The sequence below is a fragment of the Oryctolagus cuniculus genome, chromosome 1 (assembly GCF_964237555.1).
Source record: "Oryctolagus cuniculus chromosome 1, mOryCun1.1, whole genome shotgun sequence".
Classification (NCBI taxonomy): Eukaryota; Metazoa; Chordata; class Mammalia; order Lagomorpha; family Leporidae; genus Oryctolagus; species Oryctolagus cuniculus.
This window is the reverse complement of record NC_091432.1, coordinates 9,157,877-9,175,512: the sequence shown is the minus strand read 5'-3', so window position 1 is coordinate 9,175,512 and position 17,636 is coordinate 9,157,877. Positions and strand designations below refer to the sequence as shown.

The following is a 17,636-nucleotide window of genomic DNA, read 5'->3' as shown; positions in this document are numbered from 1 at the left end:
CACATGGGTTGTTGCCACACACAGAGAAATTTTCTGAGGCTCATGATGCTTTAAGAGGGGACGAATAGCATGAACAAACCTCACAGGGAATACACTCACTGGGCGAGGTATAGTCACTGTTTGTGAGTGGCTCTAAACTTAGGAAATCCCAATTGCTCATATAGGACAGAAGCAGGCCTCTGTGGAAGGCAAAGTCTAAGGATAGTTTGGGGCTTACATTTATTTATATTTAAATTTCTTTAAAAGTTCTTTTTTATCTGAGAGAGAGAGAGAGCAAGCACTCCTAACTACCAGTTTACTCCCCAAGTGCTTGCAACCAGCATGAAGCAAGGAGCTGGGACTGCAGTCCAGGTCTCTTATGTAGGTGGCAAGGACCTGACTACTTGAACCATCACTGACGGTCTCCCAGCTCCGCATTTGGTGTACATTAGCAGAAAGTTGGAATTGGGAGTGAAACCGGGACTCAAATCTAGGCACTTTGATAGGAGAGGTGGGTGTCTTAACCAAAAACATCATTGCACTAATATAAATTTATCTTTAAATTTATTTCTCATGAACACTTGTTTTAGTTTTACAGCGCTTGCTTTTTATTTATTAACATGCAACACTGTTACATTTTTATGGCGTACCCTTCAATATCTCAACACATAAGTACAGCACAAGCCAATCAAGTTGATGTGGGATAAACAGGCAGGTAGTTAGTTAGCTTAGGTCTGCTGAGCTGGAAGTCACAAGCTCCCATTTGTAATTCTATCCTCATACTTGTCCATCCAAACACCCCCTTTCCCAATATGCATCTGCTTCATCCAGGACCTAAGGGGGAGGGATGCCATGAAAATACAGTATAGAGTTCCATGTGGAACTTGTAGAAGGGCCATATAACCCCCAAGTGGCTTCAGATCTTTAGGAGAATCACCTCCTATCTCATAAAAGAGGCCAAGAGCAGAGGAGGAGCTCTCTGGCTCGCTCTCTCTCTCTCTCTCTCTCTCTCTCTTTCCCCACAGACTGTGCCTGGAGATGCTGCACAGGTACAATCTCTCTCTCTCCCCTACCCCACCATCCTTCCTTCAAGCAATTCTCTGGCCCACTGTCCACTCATAACAGATAATTATCCATGTAGAGCCACCTACATTCACACATGTATAGGTGTTCACTTTCTCACCTGTTGAACAAATTTTTGGTATCACTTGTGCACCTTATATGTGTCTACACTCAGAATGCTTGTCAATTATGAGGCACAAGCCTGGAGTAAAAATTACTACACCCTAGCCCACAGCAAAACCAGGCAGCCAGCCTTTCCATTTCCTTGTCTTTTCTTTGTGTGTGGAGCACACCAGCTCCTCTCCTCCAAGCCTTCACACAGCATATAATGCACTAGTGGGAACTGTGGTCCACCACGGTGCTGTGGAGCACTAGGATTTGACACTTCCACCAGACTGTGTTTGGGTGCCTGTCTTCCAGCCTCCATCTGTCCTCCTTCCCTCCGCCCTCCACAGCCTCTGTTCTAAGCTCACATGAGCTATATTTGTAATTCCTACTTATGAAAGAGAGCAGGCAGTATTTTTCCACATGTGGTTTATTTCACTTAATATAATGATCTCCAGTTCCATCATTTTGTTGCAAGTATCCATGAACATTTCCCCCCCATATGCAACATTATGGAAATGAAATCAGGACTTTCTCTTATTCTGATGGAGAGATTTGAATCACAAGAGCTGTTAGTCGTTGACATGTGCAACACCCTGTGGCCTCAGCCCAATGTCTGCCCGACCACTGAGGGTTCCTTGTCTAAAGCCAGCCCATCATTTATTCCACAAACATTTTGAGCAGTTACTGTCAGGCACAGGGGATAAAGCCATGAATACAACTGCCCAGGTGGTGCCCTCATGGAGCCCTCATTACTTCTATAACCACAGCCCACAAATTGGCACCCACATGACCGACTGCCAGGAACACGAGTTCCCAGCACCTCTATTTAAAACCAGTGCTTATTTTTCTCTCATGGCAACAATTCATGCTAATTGATCAGCTCACAGATATCCAGAATATTCCAGGTTCATTCCTCCTAAGAGCTGTGCCTCAAACTTTTGAGTTTTGAGTTCTGCATGATTTGTACCTCACCTGATGGACATTCACGAAAACCTGAGAGTTGGGCACTGTGCTAAGCCTTGTAGTACAAACAGAACTGTCCAGGCTTCTGCCCACACAATGTTCATTGCTTAGTCTGCTGTCAAATGAGCCCCCCAATGGCCACAACCAGCAAGGGCATGGAAAGAGGCAGGCAGGGCTGTGGTAAGCAGGAAGCTGAGATGGGGGACACTTTTTGGAATGGCCGCCTCTCCCTTGAAGAACATTGTCAGTGGACAGAATTACTTCCAGGTAATACTTTTAATCATTCCTAGCCTATTTCAATTCCCTGTTGTCTACCCACACAGATGGGTTGTCTACACACACAGATGGTTGAATTAAGCCCTCTAACACTCTGCACTTGAGAAACAAAGCAAGCACATTTATCATTCACCAAGCATTTGAGTGAAAAGAGACTAAAAACGGCACATTTTTGGCAGACCAAGATTCCCTTCCATGGCTTTTGGCCTTTGGCCTTTGCTGTCAGACTAGGTACTCAAGACACACTCTAGTGACAAACAGTAGGCTGTGGTTCAAGATGGCTGCAGATAAGCCACAATTTTTCATGACACAAAAACACAACTATGTGGAGAAGCAGCAGGAAGATATTTCTGGAATGTCTTCTGTGTAAACTATTCCTGTGTTGAGAGAACCATCATACCTTTCTGGAGAAAATTCCATGGATAACAATTGCCAGATGTGGAGCTACCTTAACCAGGTTGTCAGCAGGATACTTCTCGTTGTGGAGATCTTCTGGACCCGACTCTGTAGTATCTCAGAAAAGCCAACACTTAGAAAGGACTTGGTCGACTCCGGACAATGCCACGTGCTTATTTCTTCTCCTGATTCGAAGCTTCGGGACACGTGAGCTTCTGAGGGAAGTAAAGGAGGACACTGTGACTGATGAGCAGAAAGGGACCACCTAAACAGGCCTGGGCACCCCAGGCACATCTGCCAGAGACAGGCTTTGCATTGGCAAGGAATCACTTAGGATCCTGAGGCTCCAGAACCCAGTGAAAGAGAGAACTTCTACTACAAAGGACTATACACCAGGCAGCTTAAAAATACAGAAATACATTCCTTCAGAGTTCTAGAGCCACAAGTCTGAGCAAGGTATCCAGGGGCTAGTCTCTCTCATGTCTCTAGGGGAGGACCCTTCCTTGTTTCTCCTTAGCTCTGGCAGCTCCTGGAAATCCTCAGTCTTCTTGCCTTGCAGATGCCTCACTCCATTCCCTGCCTGCATGTGTTGCTTTACTTCTTTTTTTTAAGATCTTATTTATTTCAGAGGTAGAGTTACAGACAGTAAGAGGGAGAGACAGAGAGAAACGTCTTCCATCACTGGTTCATTACCCAAAAGGCTTCAATGGCTGGAGCTGGGCCGGTCAAAAGCCACAAGCCAGGAGCTTCTTCTGGGTCTCCCATGTGGGTGCAGGAGCCCAAGGACTTGGGCCATCTTCTACTGTTTTCCCAGGTCATAGGAGAGAGCTGGGTGGGAAGAGGAGCAGTTAGGACTAGAACCAGTACCTATATGGGATGCCGGCACCACAGGCAGAGGATCAACCTGCTGTGCCACAGCGCTGGCCCCAGTGTTTTATTTCTTATTCCAAATTCTCCTCTTCTTACAATCAATAGTGTCAGACCACATGCCATGGCCCAAGGCCCCAGGTAAACAGTAACACCTACCAAGCAGAACCTTCCAAGGGTTTAACGGTCACTTCCCAGGAGCCAAAAGAAAAGATTGGTCTTTATTTGGCCAAAGTTAATTCATTATTATACAGTTTCATCCTCCAACACCATCTCCACTGGGTGGGAAAGGTAACAGTCCCAAGATCACAGCCTCCCTGCTTATCAACAATAGTAAACAAAATTTCTTTCTTCTCATGACCAAACATCCATGCTAGAGAAGTTATATAACTGGCCCTGCTTAGCCACATAGCCATCGCTTGAACCAATTACCATTGGCAAATAAATGGAATACCATGGTTAGCCAACCCTGGTTTGTGTGCCCATGCCTGTGGGTATGAATTAAGGATCTGTGGCCATCAAAAAGGGAAGTGAGGGCCAGTATAGTGGCACAGCAGGTTAAGCTGCACACCTGAGATGCCAGCATCCCACTTCAGAGCAACAGTTCAAGCCCTAGCTGCTCTGCTTCTGATCCAGCCCCCTGCAAGTGTACCTGGGAAGGCAGCACATGATGGTCCAAGTCCTTTGGCCCCTGTACCCATGTGGGAGACCTAGATGGAGTTCTAGGCTCCTGATTTTGGACTGACTCAGCCCAGACTGCTGCAGGCATTTGGGCCAGTGAACCAGGAGATTGAAGATATCTCCCTGTCTCTCCTTTTCTGTGTGTCACTCTGGTTTTCAAATAAGAAAAATAAATCTTTTTTTAAGATGGGATGGAAACACTTTCTAGGCAGCAGTCCATATACAAGCTTAAATTAAAACGATGCCAGTGGTGATGGGGTTTAGGGTGAGGAACCCACGGGTGACTGAGGTTTCCAGTTTAGAGGACTAGGTAAATGATGTGCTGTCCATTAAGGAAGATAAGACAGGAGGAGAGAAGTCAGAACAGATAAGGGAGACATAAATGAGGTCAGTTTCAGGCACACTGAGATTCAGGTGACAACGGACCCAACATGTGGACATGTCCAGGGCAGGTGCCTGGACATGTTGGAGTTGGAGCCTGGGGCTCAGGAGAGAGAAGCTAGCAACATAAATTTGAGACTTTTTGTCTTATGAAAGGTGGGTGGTGTCCTGGATGGAGATCAAATTGCCCTAAAGAGAATCTGGAAAGAATAAAGAAGAGGGCGAAAGACAGAACTCAGAGGATTATCTTCAATTATGGCTGAAGAAAACAAATATGTGAAGAAAGCAAGAAGCAGCAGCCAGACGAGACAGAGAGAAGAGAATCCAGGCAGACAGAATTCTGAAAAGATGGGAACAGGGCAAAAATAACAAGGGAAAGTTCCTTGGGATTAAAGGATGCAGAGGTGTCCAATAAGACAAGGCCTCCAGAGAAATTTCACTCCACTTGGTGACATGAAGGATATTAGTGCCTCTGTGAGGACAATTTCAGTAGAGAATGGAAACAGAAAGCCAAGTATCTGTAAACTGGTGATAAAAGCTGATCTCACCTTGTAAGGTTGCTGCAGGGATTCAAAGAGTAAATGTAGATACAGTCCTCTGCGAGGGTGCTCGGGACTAGAAGCAGGCCAGACTGACGCCCTCCCACAGCTCCTGGCCGGCACGTCCAAACTGCAGCGCCTTCCAGCACGTACACGCTCGGCAGAACAGGGTGGAAGCTCGTTCTAACAAATACTTATCACCGATGACAAGAGCTAGGTTTCCATGACAAGATCCAGGCTTAGATAAAAACAAGCCAGCGAGGGCTCCGCGAAGCCTGCCCGATCTTCACGGTAACTAATGTGTCACCACCACCTTTGTACCTTGGAGATAACGTGTGGACACACAAACACCTCGAGGCTGGCAGACCTCAGCAGCTTGGTCTCTCTCTACCAGCCCCTCCCATCCTACTGTTTGGAGCTTCTCTTTTCTTTCTTTTTTTTAAAGATTTTATTTACTTATTTATTTGAGAAGTAGAGTCACAGACAGAGGGAGAGACAGAAAGAGGTCTTCCATCCACTGGTTCACTCCCTAAATAGCCACAACAGCCAAAGTTGCAGTGATCCAAAGCCAGGAGCCAGGAGCTTCTTTCGAGTCTCCCACGTGGGTGCAGGGGCCCAGGCATTTGGGCCATCTTCTGCTGATTTCCCAGGCCATAGCAGAAAATGTATCAGAAGTGGAGCAGCCGGGACTCAAACTGGTGCCCATACGGGATGCCGACACTTCAGGCAGCTGCCTTACCTGCTATGCCACAGAGCCCGCCCCCATTAGGAGTTATTTAGAGGAGAAGTCAGAACCACTGTAAAGGAAACACATACACAAGGCAGTGGGACTCTTCTCAGCTGTGTCAAAGTAATCCCCAAAAGAAAAAAAGGGGCAGGGCTAGCAGTTAGACAGCTGCATCCCACGCTGGAGTGCCTGGGTTCACGTCTCAGCTCCTCTCCCAACTCCAGCTTCCTGCTAGTGCAGACCCTGGTGGCTCAAGCGGTTGGGCTCCTGCTGCTCAAGTAAGATACCCAGATTGAGTCAGTTCCTGGCTTCAACGTGACCCTGCCTAGCTGTTGAGGACATTTGTGGAGTAATCCAGCAAATGAGAGCCCTCCCCTTCCACCTCCACCTCCCCCTCCCCTTCCCACTCCCACTCCCATAACTAAATAAAATGTTTGGAGCTATCAAGTACTCTCAAAGATTGGAATAAAAGCTTTTCCTATAAATTAAAAAGTTGCAACATCATCCTATAGGCAAAGTCACTCTCAGGCACTCACATTCTCACTGCATTCCTTGATGGAAGAGCAAGGGTGAGATTGGTTGACATGAGCCAAAAAGAAGTGCATACCACTGGGCTACTGCATGGGGCAGGTGCTGGGCAGACAACAGAGGCCAGCATCAAAGCTTGGCCTCATGACGTGATTTCCAGAGCTAAAGAAGTCCAGCCTCTCCTTTAAAGGTACCTTTTGTGCAAGTCCTTCCCTCAAGTAGAAAGTGTATTTAGGCATGCAGAAATGAATGCAGCCCACGCAACTGAGAAAACGCAGAGGCTATCTATTCAGAGCTTGCTATTGCAAAGGAGTCAGCCACAGTCAGCAGAGACTCAAAGGCAGGCAGGGGAGTGGTAGGCTTTGCAGTGGAAAAAAAGGAAGAGTTGGGGCTGATGCTGTGGCACAGCGGGTAAAGCTGCCGCCTGCAGTGCTGATATCCCACATGGGCACTGGTTCAAGTCTCGGCTGCTCCACTTCCGATCCAGCTCTTTGCTCCTGTCCTCAGATTGGGGCAGCTCCAGCCACTGCGGCTAACTGAGGAGTGACCAGTGGATAGAAGACTTTCTCTCTCTCTCTCTCTCTCTCTCCCCCTCTCCCTCTCCCTCTCCCTCTCCCTCTCCCTCCCCCCCTCCCTCTCCCTCTCCTTCTCTGTGTAACTCTGACTTTCAAATAAATAAATAAATCTTAAAAAAAAAAAAAAGGAATGGGGCCGGCATTGTGGCATAGCAGGTAAAGCCACTGCCTGCAGTGCCAGCATCCCATATGGGCACTGGTTCGAGTCTCGGCTGCTCCACTTCCAAGCCAGCTCTCTGCTGTGACCTGGGAAAGCAGTAGAAGATGGGCCAAGTCCTTGGGCCCCAGCACCCATGTGGGAGACCCAGAGGACGCTCCTGGCTCCTGGCTTCAGACGGCATAGTTCTGGCCATTGCTGCCATCTGGGGAGTGAACCAGTGGATGGAAGACCTCTCACTCTCTCTGTCTGTCCCTCTGTCTCTCTGTAACTCTGCCTTTCAAATAAATAAATAAATGTTTTTTTTTTTTTAAAAAAAGTCATTTCATCTTAAAGTGTTAATTTCACTTTAAAAAAGGCGGGGGGGGGGGGTCGGCGCCGCGGCTCAATAAGCTAATCCTCCACCTGCGGTGCCAGCACTCCGGGTTCTAGTCCCAGTCGGGGTACCAGATTCTGTCCCGGTTGCTCCTCTTCCAGTCCAGCTATCTGCTGTGGCCCGGGAATGCAGTGGAGGATGGCCCAAGTCCTTGGGCCCTGCACCCGCATGGGAGACCAGGAGAAGCATCTGGCTCCTGGCTTCGGATCAGGGCAGTGCGCCAGCCGCAGCGCACCAGCCACAGTGGCCATTGAGGGGTGAACGAATGGAAAAGGAAGACCTTTCTCTGTCTCTCTCTCTCTCACTGTCCAATCTGTCAAAATAAATAAATAAATAAAGGAAGGAAGACACAGGCATGCCCTGATCAGAGGCTATTGGAACAGGGAAGCTTATCCTATGTAATTGGGTAGGGGAACAGGTTTGGCTTTCTCTGGTTGGCCCTAACTTGGAAGAAAGGATAAAAATTAGGGAAACTGTTTTTTTTTTTAATATTTATTTGGAAGGCAGAGTTACAGAGAGGAGAGAGAGATAGAGAGAGAGGTTTCCATCCGCTGGTTCACTCTCCAAATGACCACAACAGCTTGAGCTGTGCGATCAGAAGAGAGGAGCCAGGAGTTTCCTCCAGGTCTTCCCACGTGGAAGACTTGGGCCATCTTCTACTGCTTTCCCAGGCCATAGCAGAGAGCTGGATCAGCAGAAGAGCAGCCAGGACATGGACCAGCACCCATATGGAATGCTGGCACTTCAGGTGGCAGCTTTACCTGTTATGCCACTGTGCCTGCCCTGGGAAACTGGTTCCTACTGAAAAAATTGTAAATGTTTGGAGCCAGTTCCTGGGCTGGTTGCTGTAATGGTTGGTGGCTCAGAGTTCTATTTTTCTGCAAGGTCTGGGTCCCTTTGTGCAGTCAGCCTCTGCATCGTCATTATCTTAAACTTTTTTTTTTTTTTTTGACAGACAGAGTGGATAGTGAGAGAGAGAGACAGAGAGAAAGGTCTTCCTTTTTGCCATTGGTTCACCCTCCAATGACCACCACGGCTGGCGTGCTGCGACCGGCGCACCGCGCTAATCCGAAGGCAAGAGCCAGGTGCTTCTCCTGGTCTCCCATGGGGTGCAGGGCCCAAGCACTTGGGCCATCCTCCACTGCACTCCTCGGCCACAGCAGAGAGCTGGCCTGGAAGAGTGGTAACCGGGACAGAATCCGGCGCGCCGACCGGGACTAGAACCCAGTGTGCCGGCACTGCTAGGCGGAGGATTAGCCTATTGAGCCGCGGCGCCGGCCCATCGTCATTATCTTAAGTGCTTGTGGGAGTGGAGGGGTGGCACCTGTCAGCAAACAGAATGTAGATATTTGACACTGAAACTGAGCTCCCAGCCCTAACGCCTTTGACACAGATCAGGCCCCTCTCCCTCCCTTCACGTGCACTGCCTGTATCTTCACGGTGGTGATCATAGGTCAACTCCTTTCTAAAGATTGACTCACTAAATTAAGGGAGCAGTACAAGAGTCAGGCTGGCCCTGAAGGACTCCAGGTTATAAGACTCAGACCTCGATCACCTGTGGCCAACATTCTACGACTCGGCTGGATTTGGAGATGCTTTGCACAAACTGCAACCCCTGACGAAACAAAGTGATAACCAATCCACCTGGACACCTGCCACAGACGGAAGCCCACTTGGCCATCAGAGCGTCTTCAGCGGAACAAGCGGAACAAATCCAAGGGAGACCACAGCGCTGTAGAGCAGCCAGCCTGCACACAAGCTGATCTCACGCTGCTCAGACCTCACCTTATAAGATTCACTGTTCTTGCTAATCCTCCACCTAGCGGCGCTGGCACACTGGGTTCTAGTCCCGGTTGGGGCGCCGGATTCTGTCCCGGTTGCCCCTCTTCCAGGCCAGCTCTCTGCTGTGGCCCAGGAGTGCAGTGGAGGATGGCCCAAGTGCTTGGGCCCTGCACCCCATGGGAGACCAGGATAAGCACCTGGCTCCTGCCATCGGATCAGCGCGGTGCACCAGCCGCAGCGGCCATTGGAACCAACGGCAAAGGAAGACCTTTCTCTCTCTCCTCTCTCTCTCTCTCTCTCACTGTCCACTCTGTCAAAAATAAATAAATAAATAAATAAAAATAATAAAAAATTTTAAAAAAATTCACTGTTCTTAACCTCGCCAGGAGTTGGGAACTGAGAGATGGCTGCCCGACTCCTTGCTCCACGCACAGAAAATAAACTCCGTGTTTTTTTTTAAAGATTTTGGAAAATAAACTACTTTCTTCCACCATCCCAGTGTCACTAATTGGCTTGTCACCCGTCGGGCAAACAGAGGGTCCCTCAGCAATTCCTCCAACTAGTTTGGGGGCTGAGGGGAATCAGTTGGGGGCTTACAGACTCAGGGCACCCTAGAGAGAGATCCAGAACAATTATGGACATTTTTACAGTTTATGTTCAGAATATTAAGGGAAGAGACTGTTAAAAGATTCCAGTTTAGGGGCCAGTGCTGTGGCATGGCAGGTGAAGCTACAGCCTGCAGTGCCAGCATCCCAAATGGGCACTGGTTTGAATCCCAGCTGCTCCACTTCCGATCCAGCTCTCTCCTATGGCCTGGGAAAGCAGTAGAAGATGGCCCAAGTTCTTGGGCCCCTGCACCCTCATGGGAGGTCCAGAAGAAGCTCCTGGCTCCTGGCTTCAGATCGGTGCAGCTCCAGCTGCTGTGGCCGGTTGGGGAGTGAACCAGCAGATGGAAGAACTCTCTCTCTATCTCTCTCTCTCTCTGCCTCTCCTTCTTCTGTTTAACTTTGACTTTCAAATAAATAAATATTTTTAAAAATTCAGTTTAGTGGGGGCCTGTGCGGTGGTTCAGCTGTTAACCCCAGCTTGCAGCACGGACATCCATATGGGCATTCAGAAGGTTAAGGGAAGAGACTGTTAAAAGATTCCAGCTTAGGGGCCGGCACTGTGGCATGGCGGGTGAAGCCACAGCCTGCAGTGCCAGCATCCCATAAGGGCTCTGGTTCGAATCCCAGCTGCTCCACTTCCGATCCAGCCCCCTGCTAATGTGCCTGGGAAAGCAGCAGAAAATGGCCCAAGTGCTTGGGCCCCTGCCACCTATGTCAGAGACCCAGAAGTCATTCCTGGCCCCTGCCTGGCCCAGCCGCAGTTAGTCCCTACAGCCATTTGCGGACTGAACCAACTGATTTAAGATCTGTCTCTCCTCTCTCTCTCTAATTCTGCCTCTCAAATAAATCAATCTTTCTAAAAAAGATTTAATAATACACCAGCCTGCCACCTCTTGGGCAAAGAAGGGATTGCAATGATTCCCAGGCTGCGATTACACAACCTTGGCGCACACCACCAACCGCAGACGCCAGGTCCCCTCCGTGCCACCAGGAAGCTCTCGAGAGCTGCACTCTCCTGGCCTGCACTTAAGAAGCGGGCGGTACAGAGCCCTCCCGAGGTGTGAGACCCGACCCGGCCTCAGACCCAGAGATTCGCCGCGACCCGGCGGGCCCGCCCTCGAGCGCAGGCGCGGAGCCGTTGCGCGGCGAGCGGTTTGCCCGGCAGCGGTTTCGCAGCGCCGGCTGCACGGAGGCTGCGCGGGCGCTCGGCCCAGCCTGCGGCCGCGGCGTGCGCCTCCGGCAGAGCCCTAGGTAAGTCGGCGACCCTGCCGAGCAGCCGCCGGACGGAGGGGACAGGGATGGCGACCGAAGAGAAGGGGGAAACACTCGCTTCTCCATCCCTTTCGGGACAAGGGGCTTGAGACCCCGAGGTGGGGTGCCGCCGGGGTCCTGCCCTTGAGCCGCCCGGGACCCTTGGCGGGAGCCCGAGCGGGAAACCTGCCCTGGGGGCACCGGGTGTAGCACGGGGGTCGCTGCGGTGACCCCGGGAGGCTGAGCAGAGTCCCGGAGCGCCCCCACCATCGCCGGGCCGGCGGGTGCCCCCGGGGGCGCGCCCTGGGCTTTGGGGGGCAGGGTCCCAGCCGAGACGCCCCTGCGCCGGGGCCTTGGGCGTTTTCCCCGGGAGTCTCCGGCCCGCGAAGATCGCCTGACCCTCTGGGAGTGACGCGTTGTTCTTGCCGACGTCCAGGCTCCGTGGCCATGAACCCCGTGGTCGTGGTCCACGGCGGCGGCGCCGGCAACATCTCCAAGGAGCGGAAAGAGCGAGTGCGCCAGGGGATCGTCAAGGCGGCCAGCGAGGGCTACGCAGTGCTCAAGGCGGGCGGCAGCGCCGTGGACGCGGTGGAAGAAGCCGTGGCTGTCCTGGAGGACGACCCCGAGTTCAACGCAGGTAGTGCCCGGGCCGGGCTCGCTCCCCCTACCCGGAACGCATGGACCCTCCCCGGGGTGCCGAGTGCTGAATGGAGCCAGTCAGCTTTGCGGGCTTAAGGGGGAAGAGAAGCGGTATTTCATTGTACTTTTCCTGCCTGTTGACCAAGTTGCTGTAAAAGATTTTAAATCCATAAGTTCACTCCTTATTTAACCTACCTCCTAGAATTCACATCCCCATACATCTGTTTTGGCAGGGAGACTGGGAGCAGGCTGCTGTCCAAGCTATAAACCACATCCCTGTTAAGTTTTTGCAAAAAGGGTAGGCCTGTTGTAACCACCTGTGTCTTCGAGATTTAAGACCTCTCTTGCGCTCCCCTGTGATCCTGTGATAGAGGAAGAAATCCATGCGTAGATTTTTTTCGTAACATGTTTTTTCATGAACTTTTGGAAGACAACTTGTCTGCATGGATTTCAAGATAAGCTTATCTTTAATTCTGTTTTCCATGGATTTGCTGAAGCACTTCCATGTGTATTTTTCTTGGTCCCTGTCCCAGGTTCCAGGCACAGAGCTCCTGAAACTTTTGTCTTTTCTGAATGGTTGTGCTAGGAGGATCTTTGGTTCTCCTGTTTGGTCTTTGATCCCAGTTCCTCACCTCTCAGAGTTGCCTGGGTGATACGAGAACTTTTGTCCTAATGAGGGGACTCTTGGTGGGCTCTTGGCACCCATGCCCCAACCTCCAGGAGGAAGAGAGAGCCCGGGGTTGAGCCTGTGTGATGAGGTGCCCATAGAAAATCACAGAGCTGCGGGGTTCGGGAGGATAGCACAGCCCAAGTCCACAGGGCAGGAAGGAGCTCTACTCCCAGTGCCCTTCCAGTCTTTGCCTGTGTGTTTCTTCCTCCTGACAATTCAAGTGTATTCTTTATCCTGTCCTTTATTTTTGTAACAAACCAGCAAATGTATCAAACCCAAAAGGGAGGTTGTGGTAACCTTGTATTTCTAAACAAGATGGGCAGAAAGTGTGGGTGACCTACTCCTTTTGATTGGCATCTGGAGTGAGGGAGGAGGGCCATCTCTTGGGACTGAGCCAACTTGTGCCTCCTAGGTAGATGGTGCGAGAACTGACCTCAATTACAGGAGACCCACACTTAGCGTCTGCCAGAGAAATGATGGGGGGGGGGCCACATATCTGTGACAGTTGTCACGGACTGAGTGTGAAGGAACACGCACAGGTTCTCTCTTGCCACTCTGCAGTTAATCTCCACCCCCCCACACACCCGTATTTAGCTCTCAGCTCCTGGCACCCACCCTTCTGCTCCTGTCACTGCAGATTCATTTGCACTTTCTAGAATTCCACATAAATGAAGTCATACAGACCATATTCTTCTGGTTATGGTGTTTTTCACAAAATTCACCCTTTTTGAGAATTAATAATTGTCATAGCTAATGCTAGTGTCTGCTATGTACCAGACAACGGTCTAAGAAACATGAGTGATTCATTTACTTTTCCTGTGAGTTATAAATGTTTGGTTCATTTCTCAGATGAGAAAAGTAAGGCACAGAGGATCAGAGGATAAGTAATTTGCTGAAAGATACTCATTTCCTTTTTTTTTTTTTTTTTTTTACGATTTACTTATTTGAAAGAGTTATACAGAGAGAGAAGGAGAGCAAATAGAAAGTTCTTTCATCCACTGGTTCACTCCCCAAATGACCACAACAGCCAGAGCTGTGCCAGTCGGAAGAGAAGCCAGGAGCTTCCTCTGAGTCTCCCACACGGGTGCAGGGGCCCAAGGACTTGAGCCATCTTCTACTGCTTTCGCAGGCCATAGCAGAGAGCTGGATCAGAAGTGGAGCAGCCAGGACGGGAACCAGCACCCATATGGGATGCTGGCACTGGAGGTGACAGCTTTACCCACTACGCCACAGCACCAGCCCCCTCATTTCCTTTTTAAAATAGAAAGCCTGAGACCTGGGAATTAAAATACTTCTTGGTATGACACCTCCCATGCAACATTGGTGCGAGAGAAGAATTTCTGGAAAGCCCAAGCCATTGATGACAAATAGTTCCTGAGTATTTCTTCAGGTTTTTTGACTCCGCTGGGTACTCTTTAACACTTGGGAACTTGTCCTGAGTCTGCCTGGCTATAGACTGAGGCCTAGCAGTGCATTTTGTGGGTGTTGAGCCATTGGGGGATCCACCAGCACTCCACGGGAGACGTGTTAAGCCTCAAGCAGTCGGGACCTTAGCTGACAACCCCCTGTGCATTTGCAGGGACCCTGCGTGAAGCCAGTCACTGTGGTCTCCCACAGTCAGGCTCTGTCATCTGCAGAATCAGGGAGGTGCAGATTAGAGAGCTGGAGCATCCTGCTCTCATTTCTTTCCTCCATACTCAGAGGCCTTCCTCTGTGTGTCTCCTCCGTGGTTTCCCAGATGTCTGCCATTCAGCACATCGAGGGAGCAAAGAGTAAGGCTGAAAAGAAGGAAATGGAAGATTTAGGGGAGGGACAAGCGTTGGGTGCAGCACTCAGACACTGCTTGCGACGCCTGCATCCTGTATCAGATTCCCTGGGTCCAAGTCCCTGCTCTCCCTCCTGTCCAGCTTCCTGCTCATGCACCCCCTAGGAAGCAGCAGATATGACTCACATCACCCACGCGGAGACCCAGACTCAGTTCCTTCTTCCTGGCTTTGACTTGGCCCAGCCCTGGCTTTCGGCAGAAATTTGGGTAGTGAGTCATCAGATGGACAGTCTCTGTCTGTCTTTGTTTCTCTGCCTTTCAAATAAAAAATAAGGGGTGGGCACTGTGGCATAGGAGGTGAAGCCTCCACCTGCAGCTCTGGCATCCCATTTGGGTGCTGGTTCAAGTCCCATCTGCTCCACTTCAGATCCAGCTCCTTGCCAATGGCCTGGAAAAGCATTAGAAGAAGGTCCAAGTGCTTGGGCCCCTGTACCTGCTGGGTCTTAGCCCACCCGAACGAGGATGGACTGGGTCCGAAGAAAGGTAAGTGCGCCACTCGCCTGTTCCCCAGCCTCCCGATCCCGGAGACAATCAGACGCAGCGGGGAGTCTAGTCAAGCAAGCAAGAACTCCGTTTATTGGCACATGGCAAAGCCTTTTAAAGCACAAGACCACATGATTACTGGGGCAGGGCTTAAGGACCAACCAATTACTTAAAAGGTCATTTTACAGGGTGACTTTTTACAGGACCAGCCATATGTCTGTACACTCATCATCAGTTGTTACCTCCCCTGATGCTGCGTGGCCAATCAGCTTTGGTGGTAAACAGCTTTGGGCACCACCCACCTTACTTCCTTTGGGCGCCATCTTTGAATTGCCACGTGTGCCTAATTTCCCTTCATCCACTATCTTTGAATTGCCTCCTGTGCCTAATTTCCCCACAGTACCCATGCAGGAGACCAAAAGAGGCTCCTGGCTCCTAGTTTCAGATCAGCCCATCTCCGGCTGTTGTGGTCACCTGGGGAGTGACCCAGCGGATGAAAGACTTCCTTTCTCTCTGTCTCTACCTCTCTGTCTGTAGCTCTGCCTCTCAAATAAATAAATGCATCTTTAAAAATAAATAAGCTATAAGGGAGGAAAGCATACTGTCTGTGGCGACTGAGTTTTCCATTTGCTTTTCCCAGCCAAGGTCAGTACAAGCAAACAGTATTCCCAGCAGCTGCTATGTGGGAACCTCTTTAAAAAGCCGATTCCCAGCAGTTACTGAGTACTTTGCCAGTCGTTAGCATTCATGACGCGGCCTCTCTGTGTGTTTGTGGAAACATCCACATTCCATTCATATTCCAATCTGGATTTCACTTTATGTTTAAACTTGGTTCCATCATACTTAGTTTACTAAAAAGGAACTTACTAATTAGATACCAACACTGTAAAAAATAAACTTTTAGGTTTGAATGCTAGAAATACTCTTTAAAGACTTCATTGGGTTGGCAGCCAGAGAATGACACTTTGCCTTCACTAGACTTGAGCACTATTTGCACAGCACTTCAGATAATTATTCTCTCTGCAATTCAGTTTTATAAGCTGCCAGAGTCCTTGAGATAACAGGGTGTTTGTTTTCGGTTTTTTATTTTTTATTTTTTCATTTATCTGCGTTCTCTCTGGACTCCTTTTTTTTTTCTTTTTTCTTTTTTTTTTTTTTTTTTTTTGGACAGGCAGAGTGGACAGTGAGAGAGAGAGACAGAGAGAAAGGTCTTCCTTTTCCATTGGTTCACCCTCCAATGGCCTCTGCGGCCAGCACACTGCGTTGATCCAAAGCCAGGAGCCAGGTGCTTCTCCTGGTCTCCCACACGGGTGCAGGGCCCAAGCACTTGGGCCATCCTCCACTGCCTTCCCGGGCCACAGCAGAGAGCTGGACTGGAAGAGGAGCAACCCAGACAGAATCTGGTGCCCCAACCAGGACTAGAACCCGGGGTGCTGGCGCCACAAGCAGAGGATTAGGCTAGTGAGCCGCGGCGCCGACCTATCTAGATTCCTTATACTATAACATCTATAAGGTAAAAACCTGAGTTGGTATCTAGGAATTGTTTTTCATTTCTCTGTTTTTGTTTTTTTTTTTAAAGATTTATTTATTTATTTGAAAGTCAGAGTTACACAGAGAGAAGGAAAGGCAGAGAGAGAGAGGTCTTCCATCCACTGGTTCACTCCCCAGTTGGCCGCAATGGCCGGAGCTGTGCCGATCCAAAGCCAGGAGCCAGGAGCTTCCTCCAGGTCTCCCACACGGGTTCAGGGGCCCAAGGACTTGGGCCATCTTCCACTGCTTTCCCAGGCCATAGCAGAGAACTGGATCGGAAGTGGAGCAGCCGGGACTCAAACTGGCACCCGTAATGGATGCCTGCAATGCAGGCGGCGACTTTACCCGCTACGCCACAGCACTGGCCCCCATTTCTCTGTTTTGAAGATTCCTCAGTGATTCTGAGGTATAACCAGGCTTAGAATCTACAGGCCTAAAGCCACACAATTTTAGCAGATATTTCATTTTAATATAATTTGCATAAACTGAAAAACCCTTTTCCATGTACGGCTCCATGACCATGACAAACCTATACAAGGGTCTTCAAAAAGTTCATGGAAACTGTATTATGAGAAAACTATGTATAGATTCCAAAAATTTTTGTGCCAGAATAAACATATGTATTAATTCCATTTTCCACAAAGTTTTTGAAGTACTCTCGTAGAGTGATGTAGCCACCACAGACCAGATAAAATCATAACAGTTCCAATACTGTCCCACATCCCTTTAAGTCTACACCTCCATCCACCCCCAGATCCTGGCAACAACTAAGCAGTTTTGTGTCCCTGTGGTAGTGTCACCTTTTCCAGGATGTCACGGCTCGAATTATGTAACACGTAGCCTTTTGAATCTGGATTCCTCATTTAACATAACACATGAGAATGCTATCCCTCTTTTCTTGTTGAGTAATATTCCAGAGTTTGTGTAGCCATTTACCAGCTGACATGTTCCATTTGGGGCCATTACAAATAAAAACACTTTGCATACAGGTTTTTGTGTGCACATAAGTTTCTGTTTCTCTTTGGTAAATACCTAGACATGGGATTGCTGGGTCGTGTGACAAGTGTGTGTTTAATGTTCTTAGGAACTGCCGTAGTTTCCATTCCCCCGGCACCATATGCGAGTTCCAGTGAGTCCACATCTTCACTAGCAGTGGGTATTGGTATTTCTTGTTTGAGCCAGTCTAACAGTTGTACGGCAGCATCTCCATGTAGTATGAATTTGCATTTCCCT

At 49.4% G+C, this 17,636-nt stretch overlaps 1 protein-coding gene across 2 annotated transcripts in view; it reads left to right on the top strand.

Annotated features, from left to right (window-relative positions):
* The first annotated feature begins 10,986 nt into the window (after nt 1-10,986).
* The window catches only part of ASRGL1 (asparaginase and isoaspartyl peptidase 1), a 28,150-nt gene continuing 21,500 nt past the window's right edge, over nt 10,987-17,636 (top strand). The window contains exons 1-2 of one of the 2 annotated variants that reach the window (XM_008274392.4): nt 10,987-11,256; nt 11,693-11,893. In XM_008274392.4, the coding sequence (XP_008272614.1) occupies nt 11,704-11,893 (190 nt within the window). In that variant the 5' untranslated portion in view covers nt 10,987-11,256; nt 11,693-11,703. Of the gene's footprint in view, nt 11,376-11,692; nt 11,894-17,636 lie in introns of both variants that reach the window. The other variant, XM_002721046.5, reaches the window with a different exon arrangement.